General features: G+C 35.1%; 2 protein-coding genes across 6 annotated transcripts; both read left to right on the forward strand.

Moving 5' to 3' along the window:
- Positions 1–1,600: 1,600 nt before the first annotated feature.
- LOC104222866 (glycerol-3-phosphate acyltransferase 9) lies at positions 1,601–7,233 on the forward strand. 5 transcript variants are annotated; one of them, XM_009774190.2, is made up of 14 exons: positions 1,601–1,699; positions 1,960–2,291; positions 2,377–2,434; positions 2,783–2,901; positions 3,082–3,181; positions 3,487–3,582; positions 3,920–4,016; positions 5,465–5,552; positions 5,625–5,721; positions 5,977–6,062; positions 6,186–6,305; positions 6,432–6,530; positions 6,925–6,983; positions 7,059–7,233. In XM_009774190.2, the coding sequence occupies exons 2-13, from the start codon at positions 2,185–2,187 to the stop codon at positions 6,971–6,973; spliced, it is 1,116 nt and encodes a 371-aa protein (XP_009772492.1). In that variant the 5' UTR covers positions 1,601–1,699; positions 1,960–2,184; the 3' UTR covers positions 6,974–6,983; positions 7,059–7,233. The 5 variants fall into 5 exon arrangements, with proteins under 5 accessions (XP_009772492.1, XP_009772488.1, XP_009772491.1 ...); XM_009774186.2 differs by having other exon boundaries at positions 6,925–7,233; XM_009774189.2 differs by having other exon boundaries at positions 1,612–1,699; positions 1,956–2,291; positions 6,925–7,233.
- Positions 7,234–8,588: 1,355 nt separating this feature from the next.
- LOC138881337 (uncharacterized) lies at positions 8,589–9,222 on the forward strand. Its single transcript, XM_070161556.1, has 2 exons — positions 8,589–8,673; positions 8,747–9,222. The coding sequence occupies exons 1-2, from the start codon at positions 8,594–8,596 to the stop codon at positions 9,144–9,146; spliced, it is 480 nt and encodes a 159-aa protein (XP_070017657.1). The 5' UTR covers positions 8,589–8,593; the 3' UTR covers positions 9,147–9,222.
- The last annotated feature ends 5,535 nt before the right edge of the window (positions 9,223–14,757 follow it).

Here is a 14,757-nt window from a genome sequence, read left to right on the forward strand (position 1 = left end):
ATTGAATCAGTTACCCTCACTTCTTCTTGCACATGTGACTGCTCTGTTACTGCATGCAATGGAACAATAACCTCACCATGTGAATTTGTTGTACCTCCAGTTTTCGACTACTCCCTCGATTCAGAGCTCGATGCTTGTTCGATTCCTGTTAGTTTAGTAACTTGTTCCACAGAAGTCTCAAAGTGCTCGGCCTCCGCCGAAATCTTCCCACTCCCCTCTTCAATTCCCAATTGTTCCAATTTCTCAGGATTGCACAAATTTCTACTCGTACCAGCTTGATTCCCATTCGGTTTCATCTGTGTAGTGCTTCGCGCAGCAGTGGCCTGCGCTATTAGAGCTTTCTGAGAAGGGATCCGAGCTCTCTTTCCCATGGATGGCGTAGGTTTGTTAAACTACACCGAGAGGGAATCATATCGTGCACCTCTCATTTTAACTACACTTATTTTTAAAAGTATTTTTGTTCAAAGGTGCTTTTCACAAAGTACTTTTGCAAAGTAGCAACTTGTGTTTTGATAATTCATTAAATAGTATTTTTGTGTTTGGCGAATTCTATTCCAAAAAGTTACCTTTGAGTGTGAAATTATGAAAATGCCCGTAAAAATTTAATTTTCAATTAATGTTATTTGAAAGAGAAATAAATGAATTTAAATATTTGTTATAATAAATATATAATCTAAAGATTTTAATCAATATAAAATATAGTTATTCCAAAGCGATAATATTAGGTATCTATTACTTATTGTTTATATGATGATTTAAATATATCAAAACATACCATCCAGTATAAATTAAAAATCTACTCTTATAAATCACTATATAAAAGAAAATATATAGTTATAATAGAGAGGATATTCGAAAGCGAAATAGAAGAAAGAAAATAAAAATATGATAGAATAAAAAAGAGAAGAAATGTATGGTAAAAAGAGAAAAAGAAATAGAAATGTTAAATTAATGATGGATAGTTTGAAAAATATAAATTTAATATAAGGATACTTTTGTCTTGAATAAATTAATTTTCTACTTATGTTTCAGCTTTTTGGAAGAAGATAGAATTTGTAACTTCTTCCCAAAAGCACAAAAACTACTTCTACGACTCAAAAGTACTTTTCCATTTTGGCCAAACATCTTAAATTTCCAGAATGTACTTTTGGACAACAAAAAAAAAAGAGTACTTTTTATTTTCTCATAAGCTTGCCAAACAAGCTCTAATACACAGAAAATTCTTTTCCTTTTAGATAAACAAAAACAAATACTCCATATGTTTCAATTTAGAAAAGTTTTATTGTATGCCTCTCACAACTGAAATTAGAGAAATTTTATTGCGTGCCTCACACAACTGACATTAGTTGTGTGAAGTTCCTTTTTGTGTTACAAATTTGTGGACTCCAATCTTACACTTTTGGGTTCACAAAACTGCGAGACAAAAAAGAGGCATCATACAACTAGTGTGAGTTGTATGAGACACAAAATATTTTTTTTTTCCAATTTAGATGAGGCAGTTTGACTCATTACGGAGTTTAAGAAAAAGAAAAAGACTTTTGAAACTTGTGGCCTTAAAAACTTAAGGAGTAAAAGTTTTATGCGGTGACCATGACATTTGCGTGGTTATAAAGGATTTTCATTAAAAACAAGGTCTCCAATTAATTATCTCTTCCATTAGATCTCAGTATCGTTTCTACTCTGTGATTGAGAAGAACAGGTAACGCTCCCATTCGCAGATCCATTATCGAATCTTCAATCCATTGTTTTTCAATTTGGTAAACACAATTCACTTCAATCCGATTTGATTCATACTCACATCTGGTTGTAATCTGCTGCTTCTGAAGTTTACTTGTATGGTCTCTAGTATTGTTCCGTTTTACTGTTTGACTTCTGTGTAAATAGTTGATTTTGAATGAAAGTAAATAATGGATGTGTTTGTGGACTGTTTATGCGTTTGTACTGCCTTGTTGAAGACAGATGCCACGTGGCAGAAGGCTTTGGATTGCGTGAGGAAAAGAGGGTAATAGCTTCTTGAAGTGAGAGAAGCCCAATGAATGCTCTGTGTGTGTTAAAAGTCTGAAAACATTACTCCTATTTCAATCACTGGGGCACAAAATAGTCAAGTCCTCAGCTTGGGATCCTCGATACGTTCGATTCTATTGATACAGACTGGAGTATTATTTTTCAAAAAGAATAGAGAGTATGAATAAGCTAAAAACATCAAGCTCCGAATTGGACTTGGATCGACCCAATCTCGAAGATTATCTTCCAACTGGATCCATCCCAGAACCCCATGGCAAGCTTCGCCTGTAAACCCCCCTCCACTCTTCCCTCTTCCTTTTTCTTTTTTCACATGTTCCGAGTTTTGATTTTTATTCCCCCTTTTGCTTTCAGGCGCGATTTAATTGATATTTCTCCCACCCTAACTGAGGCTGCTGGTGCCATTGTTGACGTGAGTTCCCTCTTCCTTCCCCTTTTCATTTACATTTCAATTATACTAATTTAACACCGACCGATGACTGCAAATTTACTGATTGTCGCACTTCCATTAAAAAAATAAAAATTGGTCTCTACTTCTTTTGTTGGTGTTGGAGCTTGTCCTTATTGTCAATTGGTTAATTATGCAATGGCGGTGACTTCAAATTTGCTGGCTCTTTAACTAACAAACAACAATTCGAGCTTTACTTCGTTTGGATTTTGTCATAAAACTTTATTTTGGAGCTTGCCCTTTCAGTTTAAGGAAGTTTACATGTACCCATTTTCATTTAGTTACACCCATTCTCATATTCTTTTTTGGCAGGATTCTTTCACCAGATGCTTCAAGTCAAATCCACCAGAACCTTGGAACTGGAACATTTATTTGTTCCCTTTATGGTGCTTGGGGGTTGTTGTTAGATATGGGATTCTTTTCCCTATAAGGTTTAGCCTCTTTCATTTCTTTTATTTTTCCTCATTTGGGTCCTAATCATAAACTAACTTTAATCACCTACCATGGCCATGATAAGTGCACTTCCTCTATATGTAGAAGATGGATAGTTGTCCACTACCCCATTGAAAGAAGCTCACTTTTGTCATCCTTTGGTTCTAATGCAATTGCAGAGTTATTGTCTTGACAATAGGATGGATAATATTCCTCTCTTGCTATATCCCGGTGCATTTCCTGCTGAAAGGACACGATAAGTTCAGGAAAAAGCTTGAGGTATCTCTCTTGCTATCTGGTTACTTAAATTTTCTCTTTTATCTGCACTAGTTAAGGACTGCGCGTTGGCATTTGCTCAGACTTTACATGGTAATGTTTGCCTTTATCCGTTGCCTTACTGTGGAGAAAGATTATATTCATCGACATTGAGACAAACATCACTTCACCAGGAGTATGATAAATTGACAATATGTTTGGATATTCTCTACTATTAATAAAATGTTTAGACTTGCTTCTGTTGCACTTTTGTTATTCTCTTGAAGAATAAGGTTTCTAACATCCTTGACTTGGTTAATTTTTTCCAGAGATGTCTGGTGGAGCTGATATGCAGTTTCTTTGTTGCATCTTGGACTGGGGTTGTCAAATACCATGGTCCACGGCCTAGCATACGACCTAAGCAGGTATTTCTGCCGCCATAATTTATACTCCATCCGTTCCAATTTATATGAACCGGTTTGACTGGGCACGTAGTTTAAGAAAAAAATGAATATTTTTGGAATTTGTGGTCCTAAACAAGTAAAAAAAGGGCCCAGAGTATTTGTGTGATTATAAAAGCTTCTCATTAAGAGTAGAATTATATGTTTAAGCTAAATTATTACCAAATTTAGAAAGGGGTCATTCTTTTTGGAACGGACCAAAAAGGAAATAGGTTCACATAAACTGAAACAGAGGTAGTATTTCATATGTGAACCATCTTCTCTGATACATCTCAAGTTGACTTATGCATTTTATTGACAGGTTTTTGTGGCGAATCACACGTCAATGATAGATTTTATTGTCCTAGAGCAGATGACTGCATTTGCAGTGATCATGCAGAAGCATCCTGGATGGGTTGGTAAGATTTTGTTGTATTTGCATTGGTTGCTCTTTCATTTTGTCTCTCTGTCAAAAGTTGTTGAGCCTTGATATGAGGACATGTGTATTAACAATCAGACCTAAATATACCATCACACCATGGAGCATTTCTGAAAGTTAAGGCCTAATTACACCTTCAACATTTTAACTTCAAGTTTTTGGATCAGAACCTATAATTCAGTTATTGATTCAAGACCAGGGTGTTGGATAGGAATTTTGCAGATCTTGGTATGATAACTGCATAAGCTAATTACCAAAAGTTTGGTGCAGAGTGAGTGCATTGATCTGAATTGGAGTTGAACTTGATTTGCTAGTCAAATATATATGGAAGACAAATATTGAATCCTAGCATAACTATAAGTTGGCTATGTAAACCCTCTAACTTCTTGCCATGCCAATTGGACCACTTTTTAGAAAAATGATTCTTCTTAGGTAGGAGTTTGTGGATGTTGTTCTGCTAGCTGCTTTAGGTAATAGCAAAAGTTTGGTGCAAACTGAGTGCATTTGATGTGGAATTAGAGTTGACTTGATTTGCTGGTGAAGGAATTTATCGACGGCAAATATTGAAGCCTAGGGTAACTATAATTTGCCTGCCTATACCTTCTAATTGTTGTTGTGCTATTTGGCTTTCAACCAACAAAACCATTTTTTTTTTTGGATAGTAGGAATTAGTGATGGTTATAAGAGTTTTAGCTTGACTAAACTCCAGGTTATCTTGTATGGCTACCCCCCATCTCCTTATCTTTCTTTTACTGGGCAAGCAAATCTTGTTAGCGTCCTGTCCAGGAAGAATTAAAACCTTGTTTGTACGAGTCTAGATAAGACACTTTGGCAGCTCATATTTTGGTAAAGTGGTTATTCCTGTGATTTAGAATCTTGTATGCATAGAGTCTTATTAAATCGCTGGGCCAATTATAAAAACAAGTTACCCTTTTCATCTTTGCTGCCCTGCTGGTACAGTCTAGGCTAAAGTTTAGTCTAACTTGCTTATCACTAACTTAATTTCTAGCATTCCATTTGCTTAAGTTCAACCCATAGGATTATAAGGTGCTATATCCATCCCTGCTGAAGTGGGTCAACAGGGGCGAAACACGTATGTCTTCTTGTACTGTCCTTCACCTTGTCATTAATGATGGAGTGTCATTCGATTGTTTCAAAGTATTTGAATTGTGTGGCTCAACGTCATCTGCATTATTAGTTGCCACCTTTAAGGGTGTTAAAGTCACCTTTCTATGGGCTCTTGAGAAGAGAAATGACATGCATATTTAGGGAACTTTGGGCTGCAAACCTGACTTCAAGGCAAAATTTATGAAATTGTATGTCTCCTCTTCTACTAGTGTGGGATTTTACTGGGTATGTTGTTGTTGTTGTTGTTGTATGTCTCCTCTTCTGTACATTAACTTCTCATTAATAGTAATATTTTTGCAGGACTACTGCAGAGTACCATTTTAGAAGGTGTTGGATGTATCTGGTTCAACCGCTCAGAAGCCAAGGATCGTGAAATTGTAGCACGAAAGTACGTGATGTCAGAAGAATCATTCTGGACATCTCATTTCCTACTATTTTTCTTACAGATTTTAATTTTCAGGTTGAGGCAACATGTTGAAGGGGCCGATAACAACCCTCTTCTTATATTCCCCGAGGGAACTTGCGTAAATAACCACTACACTGTCATGTTCAAAAAGGTTGTCCCAATGAATTCACTCTTTATATAGAATTTTAAAGGGTTGAGCTCTCCTTGACCCAGATTATAGGTCTTTTTTGAGTATTCCCCCGTCAACTATCAGGAGAAAAGTAAATTTTATGGTGTTTCTGGTCTTCAGTATTATTTTTATTATCTTTATGGTAAAAAGGGTGCTATTACAAGTTGTCCCCCCCCCCCCCCAGTGTTTAAGCTAATGGTTTTGATGCCTCTATCCTTTTTCTTGCATGATGAATAGGGAGCATTTGAACTCGGTTGCACTGTTTGTCCTGTTGCAATCAAGTACAACAAAATTTTTGTTGACGCCTTTTGGAATAGTAGAAAGTAAGGTTTTCTTAATCCAAATTACTTATCTGGTTTATTTGGTAGTATTCATCTCGTTATACTCTCTTCTCTCCTGTTTTCTGTTTGCTAGTGTGAAGTATGACTTTCTTCTATTAATTGCAGACAATCCTTCACAACGCACCTCTTGCAGCTCATGACATCTTGGGCTGTTGTCTGTGATGTTTGGTACCTGGAGCCTCAGAACATAAGACCTGGGGAGACTCCAATCGAGTTTGCAGAGAGGTAAATTTCCAGCTGGAAAAGCAGTAACCACTGTTCTAACAGGGGCAATTATCTTATTAGATGTGAGATATTAATTCTTGGATTGTACTCCTATTTAAGGAAATTCTTGCCATCCTCTCTTTTCAGGGTGAGGGACATCATTTCTGCTAGAGCAGGTCTTAAAAAGGTTCCTTGGGATGGATATTTAAAATACTCTCGTCCTAGCCCGAAGCATCGAGAGAGGAAGTACGTTTCCTATATTCCCCCTCCCCCCAAATAAAAGTAGTATAGACTTAAAAACTTTGTGTTGCTAGTTTACGTTTACTTTGATTTGTGTAGTAATAGAGCTGATCCTTTACCACCTCCTCAAAAAAAGAGCAGATCCTTACCTGCTATGTTCCCTGTATTAAATTGTTTTCTTGATCATTTTGCATGTGTATCCTTTATGTTGATGGTGTTGCTGTCTACTATCCTTTTTCTTATTCTTCTAGAAGGAAGTTCCGTTAGTTCGCCTGCCACTGACATTGTTGTCTTTGTTTGAATTTCCGATAGGCAAGCTCTAGCGATATTAAAATTGCAACTCAAGCATTTAGAGGTTATATAAGTTTGAAATCACTGTTTGTTTGTTTTGTATCTGTAGGCAACAGAGTTTTGCAGAATCAGTGCTGCGTCGCCTGGAAGAGAAGTAGAGAATTGGATGTATGCGTTGTCTCCATGTTCACTTTTGCTTTGAGTTTGATCTTATTCTTAAGTTTATTTTTTTGTGGCCTATAGGCTATAGCTGTTCAAATTGGAATAGTTGCACAATTTGGCTTTCATCATTTTCATTAACCACAATAAAGAGAATATTAGAACAAACTTGGCAGCAATTGTATGTGAAGCCCTTTGCTTAGTCCTAATGATTTTTACTTTGGATGTCCACGCAATATACAATATTGTTTCTTGTGGTTGTTCAGTGTTAAACCTAAAATCTCTTTTTAACTCTTGTGCACACTACAGAAGCCCTTTTGAGTGGTATGGAGGAATTGTTTATTGGATGTAGTGACTGATATTTTATCGTTTTCCAAACTATGGATGTGGAGTTTTATTACTGCAGTAGATCCTTCCTATGGTGCACTCAGAGGTGTGACTTAAATCTGGTGAAAACCTTAGAAGATTGAGGTTCATATTCCATTAGACAAATGCTCAGGAAGCAGATAAGTGACGGAATATTCGGGGTGCGCAAGATGAAAACACACACATGCGCGCTTAAACCGAGTCCGGAACCAAAATGTGGTTTTTTTTTACTCAAAATATGCAAATAAGTGTTAAAGAAAAGTTACCAAACTATATATAACGCCACAAAAAGTGGCGCTATACAGTAACGGTAACTGCACCGTTATTGTATTGCGCCACTTTTTGTGGCGTTATATATAGTAAAAATGACACATCTTACATAGCGCCACTATTAATGGCGCTATACCCCTTATTACCTGACCCCACCAATAATTTCTGGGTTCAATAATTCAAAAGCGTATAAAGCCACTTTTTGTGGCGTTATATACAAAAAAAAAACCTCTTCGGCTAGCCATTTCCTATATAAACATCGTAGAATCGCCACAACTTCATTCAAATTTTTTTTTTAACTCTTGTTGGTTTCTATTGTTGTTAAATTCTCCAGCATTTTTTCATTATGTCTGTAGAACGTAGAATAAGAGTATCATTATATTGGGGGGGGGTGAGGTTGTGATGGAGAATAACTCTGTGGGCTACAGTTTACCTGCTAAGTGTAATGTTAAATTGCCACTTTCAATGGAGTACGAAACATTGATATCGTTGTTATGCAAAAAAATGAGTGTGAGAAAACGTTCAGTGATACTCAAAGTAACCGGAAGATATCCGTATTCCGTTACGCCGCAAGGGGTTGCTTTTTACTCAGAGTTTAACATCGACGATGATGACACTTTGAGTGATTTCCTGAGGACTCCGGACGAATGCCGGGAATTTCTTGTAATCACAATGTTGGAGATGTACGTGAAGGTCGAAGACGTTCCAAAAAACGAGGTTGTGCGTAGTAGAGATAACCCCCAGTCATCGGGTGGTTATTCTGGATCAGTTTTTGCCGGACATGTTCCGGATGACAGATTTTTTCTAGATTTAAATTTATCATCGTCGACGAATGAGCATCGAGAAAATAATTTGTACCCTGTTTTCCATAATTCACAAGAAGAGTGGTAAACTTCAATTTTCATTTGTGTTAATTATGTATATTTTTGGCGTATTGAATTAATTTTAACGCTCATTTATTTAATAGGGGGTACCGACCGGATATGAATTTTACAAGTGGCCCATCCGGTAGTCATCACCTAACTGAAAACGTTCATCATGGAATGTCATCACATTATGACTTGTAAGTGAAATGATATAGCCATATATAAAGCATTTATTAATTTAGTAGCTTATATTTTTGTTGAAATGTGCAGTGAAAACGAGCAAGTTGAACTACCCGTACTCACTCAATTGCCCGAAAACGACGTATTACATCAGGATCTGGCAGATGAACAGAGTGAGGAAGAGAACAGCGATTACGATAACAATGCCGATGAATCGGGAGACGAGACACTATTTGCTCGTGAGGATGGTGATGAAGAGGACGAGGAGGAAGGACCTGATTTGAAGAGAGCCCCCCATAGACGAAAAGTGTACGAGTCTGAAGTGCCGTTTCATTCAAAGGAGATTCCTTATATTGATAACTTGCCAGCCGTGCCGGATGTGGAAACTCTCACAAGAGATTTTGATGAAATCCGGACAGCAATGTGGGATGAGTCTAGACCAACGGTGCTTGCAAAAGGGATGCTTTTTCCTGATAAAACACGACCGTAGAAAATGTGGTATATGCTCGCAAACAGGACACGACCGTAGAAAATGTCCTTTGGGTGGCAACAGTAATCAAGCTCAGGGCGGGTGTTCTTCTATTGTACCTAACTACCCATGAGTTCATGTTGTAATAATTAGTTGTTATGTATACGATTTAAGTATTTATGAAATAAAATTTTCTTGTTTGTTAATTATGATTTGTACTTTCCCATTTTACCTATTTAAATAATAATTTAATATAATTATCGGTATATTTATTATGTGTGTGTTGTCTTGTCGACATCACGATATTTAATACGCAAAATATAGCGCCATTTATGTGTGCCTTGTCTTGTCGAACTCAAAAAGCTGACATAAAGTCGTCTTGTCAACATCATGATATGGCGCCATTAGATATGACGCTATCTAATATAGCGCCATTAGATATGACGCTATATGTGTGTTGTTTCACCTATAAATAATGGGGTCATTGTAGTTATTTTGTGTGCTAAAAATTCCCCCCAGAAATATTTCATTAAAAGTAAGTAAGGTTTTTTATTATAAGCAAAAAATTTATAGGCTTAAGCAACTCTCCTGCCCCGAAAAGTCTGCGTAAGCAACCCTCCCCCCCATATATGCTCGGATCTAAGCTGGGGCTGTAGGGGTAGTAGCTCCGACGTCCGAGGGTCGGGAGGTATAGGTGCATCCATGTCGTCAACTGTAAATTCATAATTTTTAATAACTATCATTAATAATTATGTGTTTTTTTATAATTTAAATTCATATTTTTTAACAACTTAATTGTAAAAATTATATATATACTTATGAGTTTCGTGCTAGATTTTCTGAGGCCTAGTGGTACCAAACTATCATTAATAATTTTATGTTTTTTTAATAATTTTTATTCATATTTTTAATAACTTAATTGTAAAAATTATATATATATATATATATATATATATATAAATTTTTTATAATTATGGGTTTCGTGCTAGATTTTCTGAAGCCCAGTGGTACCAAACTATCATTAATAATTTTATGTTTTTTTTTAATAATTTTTATTCATATTTATTTAATAACTAAATTGTAAAAATATATATATATATATATATATATATATATATATATATATATATATATATATATATATATATATATAATTTTTATAATTATGGGTTTCGTGCTAGATTTTCTGAGGCTCAGTGGTACCAAACTATCATTAATAATTTTATGTTTTTTTTTATAATTTTTATTCATATTTTTTAATAAATTAATTGTAAAAATTATATATATTTATATATATATATATAAATAAATTTTTTATAATTATGGGTTTCGTGCTAGAATATAAGATAATTAAACAAAATGAATTCTAAGCTAAAATACTACACAATACTACGCTACAAGGCTCTAAATTTTACTACGCTAAAAGGGTCTACGTTTTACTACGCTAAAAAGGTCTACATTTTACTACGCTAAAAAATAATCTAAACTAAACGGCATAAAAACACATAAATATACATGAGGATATTAACAAACACATTTTTAGACTAATTTACATATTTTTATACAACACTAAAATTAAATCCGGATAAAATTTAACATGCTAGTTTCGGAAAAAATAAACACAAACCGAAATAGAACACATACAAATCAAGTAATATGCATTGTTATAAAAGTTTCAACTTAAAATAAATCGAAATACCTCGATTTAGAATTTTCGGAATGTAAATAGATCAAAATTTTGACTCCGGAAGAGTGAATCCACAATAACACGAAGCTCTACTCGACAGTGGGACCACGAATCTTCAACTTTTATGTGCCGGGGGGACCCAATTTTTTATTTTTAAAATGGGGCAGAATCGGGGGGGACCAAAAGGGAGTAAAATAATGGAGATGAAACGAAGAAGAAGAAGACGGAAGGATTTTTAATAAGGGGTATAGCGCCATTAATAGTGGCGCTATGTAAGGTGGGATTTTAGGGTATAGTGCCATTAATAGTGGCGCTATGTAAGATGTGTCAGTTTTACTATATATAACGCCACAAAAAGTGGCGCTATACATTAACGGTGCAGTTACCATTACTGTATAGCGCCACTTTTTATGACGTTATATATAGTTTGATAACTTTTTTTTTAACACTTATTTGCGTATTTTGAATAAAAAAAACCCACATTTTAGTTCCGGATGTAGGGACTGATATTTTATCGTTTTCCAAACTATGGATGTGGAGTTTTATTACTGCAGTAGATCCTTCCTATGGTGCACTCAGAGGTGTGACTTAAATCTGGTGAAAACCTTAGAAGATTAAGGTTCATATTCCATTAGACAAATGCTCAGGAAGCAGATAAGTGACGGAATATTCGGGGTGCGCATGATGAAAAAACACACATGCGCACTTAAATCGAGTCCGGAATCAAAATGTGGTTTTTTTTGATTCAAAATACGCAAATAAGTGTTAAAAAAAAAGTTACCAAACTATATATAACGCCACAAAAAGTGGCGCTATACAACAACGATAACTGCACCGTTACTGTATAGCGCCACTTTTTGTGGCGTTATATATAGTAAAACTGACACAACTTAGTAAGTAACAGCCAGTTCTGAGTTGGTTGTTCGACGCCCGGAGAAGGCCCCCGAAGGAACCGTTCCCAATCCGTCCCCCGGCCGGCACACGGCGACCTGCTCTCGCCGCGAGAGCAGCTCGAGCAGTCCACCGACAACCGACGTGTTCGGAACTGGGACCCCCGTGCCCAGCCTTCAGAGCCAATCCTTTTCCTGAAGTTACGGATCCATTTTGCCAACCTCCCTTGCCTGCATTGTTCCATCGACCAGAGGCTGTTCACCCTGGAGACCTGATGCGGTTATGAGTACGATCGGGCGTGGACGGCACTTGGTCCTCCGGATTTTCAAGGGCCGTCGGGGGCGCACCAGACACCACGCGACGTGCGGTGCTCTTCTAGTCGCTGGACCCTACCTCCGATTGAGTCGTTTTCAGGGTGGGCAGGCCGTTAAACAGAATTATATATATATATTGCAAAAAAAGATAAAACTATAAAATCTGCGCTGAAATCTTCTGCACGTGGCTATCCCAGTCATTGTGGTTGCCTCCACGTTGGTGTAATTAATTGTTGGCTGCAGAACTTGAGCTACACATGTTTTAAGGTATCGGGGGCCTTACAATATAAGGGAATCTGAGAAGAAATTATAACAGAATTATCTGAATTGATGTGGCCTCAATTGTTTGTTTGATTTGCGAAGTTTAATACTCCTTTAGTTCACTTTTGCTTGTTTATTATATCAAAAATATATTTTTATTTTTACTTGTCTATTTTAGCAAATCAAGATAAAAATAATTTTGTCTTTTCTTGTTATATTTTATTTCTGTCTTCCTGAGCTATCGGAAACAACCTCTCTGCCCTATCGGGATAGGGGTAAGGTCTGCATACACATTACCCTCTCCAAACTTCACGTTTGTGGGATTTTATTGGGTAGTTGTTGTTGTTGTCTCTTCTTGTTATATCCTTGTCATTAATTATTTATTCTCTAAATTATTTTCAAAGATATTTTGAAATACTATTATTATTAAGAGTATTATGATAAATGATATACTTTATTTATTATTATTTTTAAAGGGAGTGCAATTCGTTTTGGTGGGACCATGTAGGGGTGTTCACGGTTCGGTTTGGCCGGTTTTTGATTAAAACCAAAATTAAACCAATTTAATCGATTTTAAAATTTTAAACCAAAACCAAACCAAATTATATACAAACCATCGGTTTGGTTGTTGTTGGTTTGGTTTGGTTTTTCGGTTCCTAGTAAGCTAATGATAAGCCGATAATAGTAAAATAATACTAGACAACAATCTAAAAATAATTTGCTAAATTTATGCTTTTTTATATATTTATTTCGGAACTGGAAGTTTATTTACCTGTTTATACAAAAAAATGAACAAACAACAAACTAAAAGTTTACTTTCTCAAGCTTTAGCTACTATAGTCTTGCAATTTGAATTTTCTTTCTTTACTCTTGTCGTAGTTTTTTTTTCTTTCTAACTCTTTTATTAGAAAAAAGTATGTGTGTAGGTTAGAGAGTTAGATTCTCTTAGGGGTCATTTGGTAGGGTGCATAAGAATAATGCTCAATATGATGTATTAGTAATGCTGGTATTAGTTATGCTTGCATTAGTTATGCTGGTATTAGTTATGCTGACATATTTCTTATCCATTATTTGGTTTGATGTATTAAAGCATTGCACAATTTCTAAAAGAATTGCTTATTTACAAAAATACCCTCAAAACCAGTCCATCACTCTAAAACTTTTTAAAAGAAACATATGTTGAGAAATATTTTTATATGAAAGAGTTTAAAAAAAATATTTGATTTGTCTACCTATATTGTAATATAGAACTAAATCTTTATTTATAAAAAAGGAAATATGATAAGTATTTATTTATTTACTAGAGATATAATTTTATTTCTCACTATTTGAATTATTTTAAACTTGCATTCATATAATAACTAGCATATTTTAATCAAGCATAAATTTTGAAGGACAATTTTGTCTTTAACTAAGCTAATGCATGCATTAAAACCCATTGCATTGCTAATACCATGGTTTTTTATGCATTAGTTATGCATATGATAATACCAAATAGGATGTATAACTAATGCTTGCATAATTAATACATAGGTTCAAAATATCTACCAAACAAGGTATTATTAATACACAAAGCTAATGCAAACATCATTTTATCTAATGCATCCTACCAAATGACCTCTTAAGGAAAAGAAAATTGTCCGATTCCTATTCTTTTGGACTCAGACAATCTTTTAAGATATAAGTAGGATAAATCAAAATTCAAAATAATAATTAAAATGCATAAAGTATTTAAAATTATTTACGAAAAGATATTATATCATATATCAATAATTATTAATATTTTTATATAATTAATCGGTTCAATTTTTCATAATAGAACTAAAATCAAACCAAATATTATCGGTTTTTAAAATTTAAAACCAAACCAATCCAATCCAAATCAAAAAAAATATCGATTTACTTAATCGGTTTGAATCGACTTTTTGTTAAACCGTGAACAACCCTAGGACTATGTTTAATTAATGTGGCTAAGTTTGAAACCCAAGGTAGTCTCTGCCTCGTGTTTTGAAGTGGTAGCTTTTATTAAGTTGTCTTATGCTTGAGCTTAGCTGAGCAACAAGCGCTGCAGCCTTTACATTACAAAGGCATTTCTTACTAATTCCAAAGACTTAAAAAAAACATTAATCTGCTTGAGGACCGATATGAGTTAGAAGACAACAACGTCCTGGGCAGAGGTTGTCGGCTGGTCAAATTTTCACATATGTTTGGCCTTTCATTATTCTGCTAATATTCCTTGAGTTCTAAAGAAAATTCCAACCTTTTCTGTATGTACATGTTTGATATTCCATCTTGTATCCTTTCTAAAGTGTGGATTTCCTTCTTTTCCCTAAAAAGTTGTTGTAAATGAACTTCAAATTTTTTCTGTATCTGGCTCGTCATGATTGACACAAGTGCTCGGGCATTTCGTAGGAGCAATTCGGATTGACCTTTATATAAAATCTTTATGATAGCGGTGAAGCTACGTGGTCACAAGGGT

Source organism: Nicotiana sylvestris, chromosome 1 (genome assembly GCF_000393655.2).
Source record: "Nicotiana sylvestris chromosome 1, ASM39365v2, whole genome shotgun sequence".
NCBI lineage: Eukaryota > Viridiplantae > Streptophyta > Magnoliopsida > Solanales > Solanaceae > Nicotiana > Nicotiana sylvestris.

Coding starts and splice junctions, on each gene's coding strand:
- LOC104222866 (XM_009774186.2), top strand. CDS start 2,185: ATGAATAAGCTAAAAACATCAAGCTCCGAATTGGACTTGGATCGACCC. Junction 2,902..3,081: donor GGGATTCTTTTCCCTATAAG/GTTTAGCCTCTT, acceptor ATGCAATTGCAG/AGTTATTGTCTTGACAATAG. Junction 3,583..3,919: donor CTAGCATACGACCTAAGCAG/GTATTTCTGCCG, acceptor TTTTATTGACAG/GTTTTTGTGGCGAATCACAC.
- LOC138881337 (XM_070161556.1), top strand. CDS start 8,594: ATGAATTTTACAAGTGGCCCATCCGGTAGTCATCACCTAACTGAAAAC. Junction 8,674..8,746: donor ATGTCATCACATTATGACTT/GTAAGTGAAATG, acceptor TGAAATGTGCAG/TGAAAACGAGCAAGTTGAAC.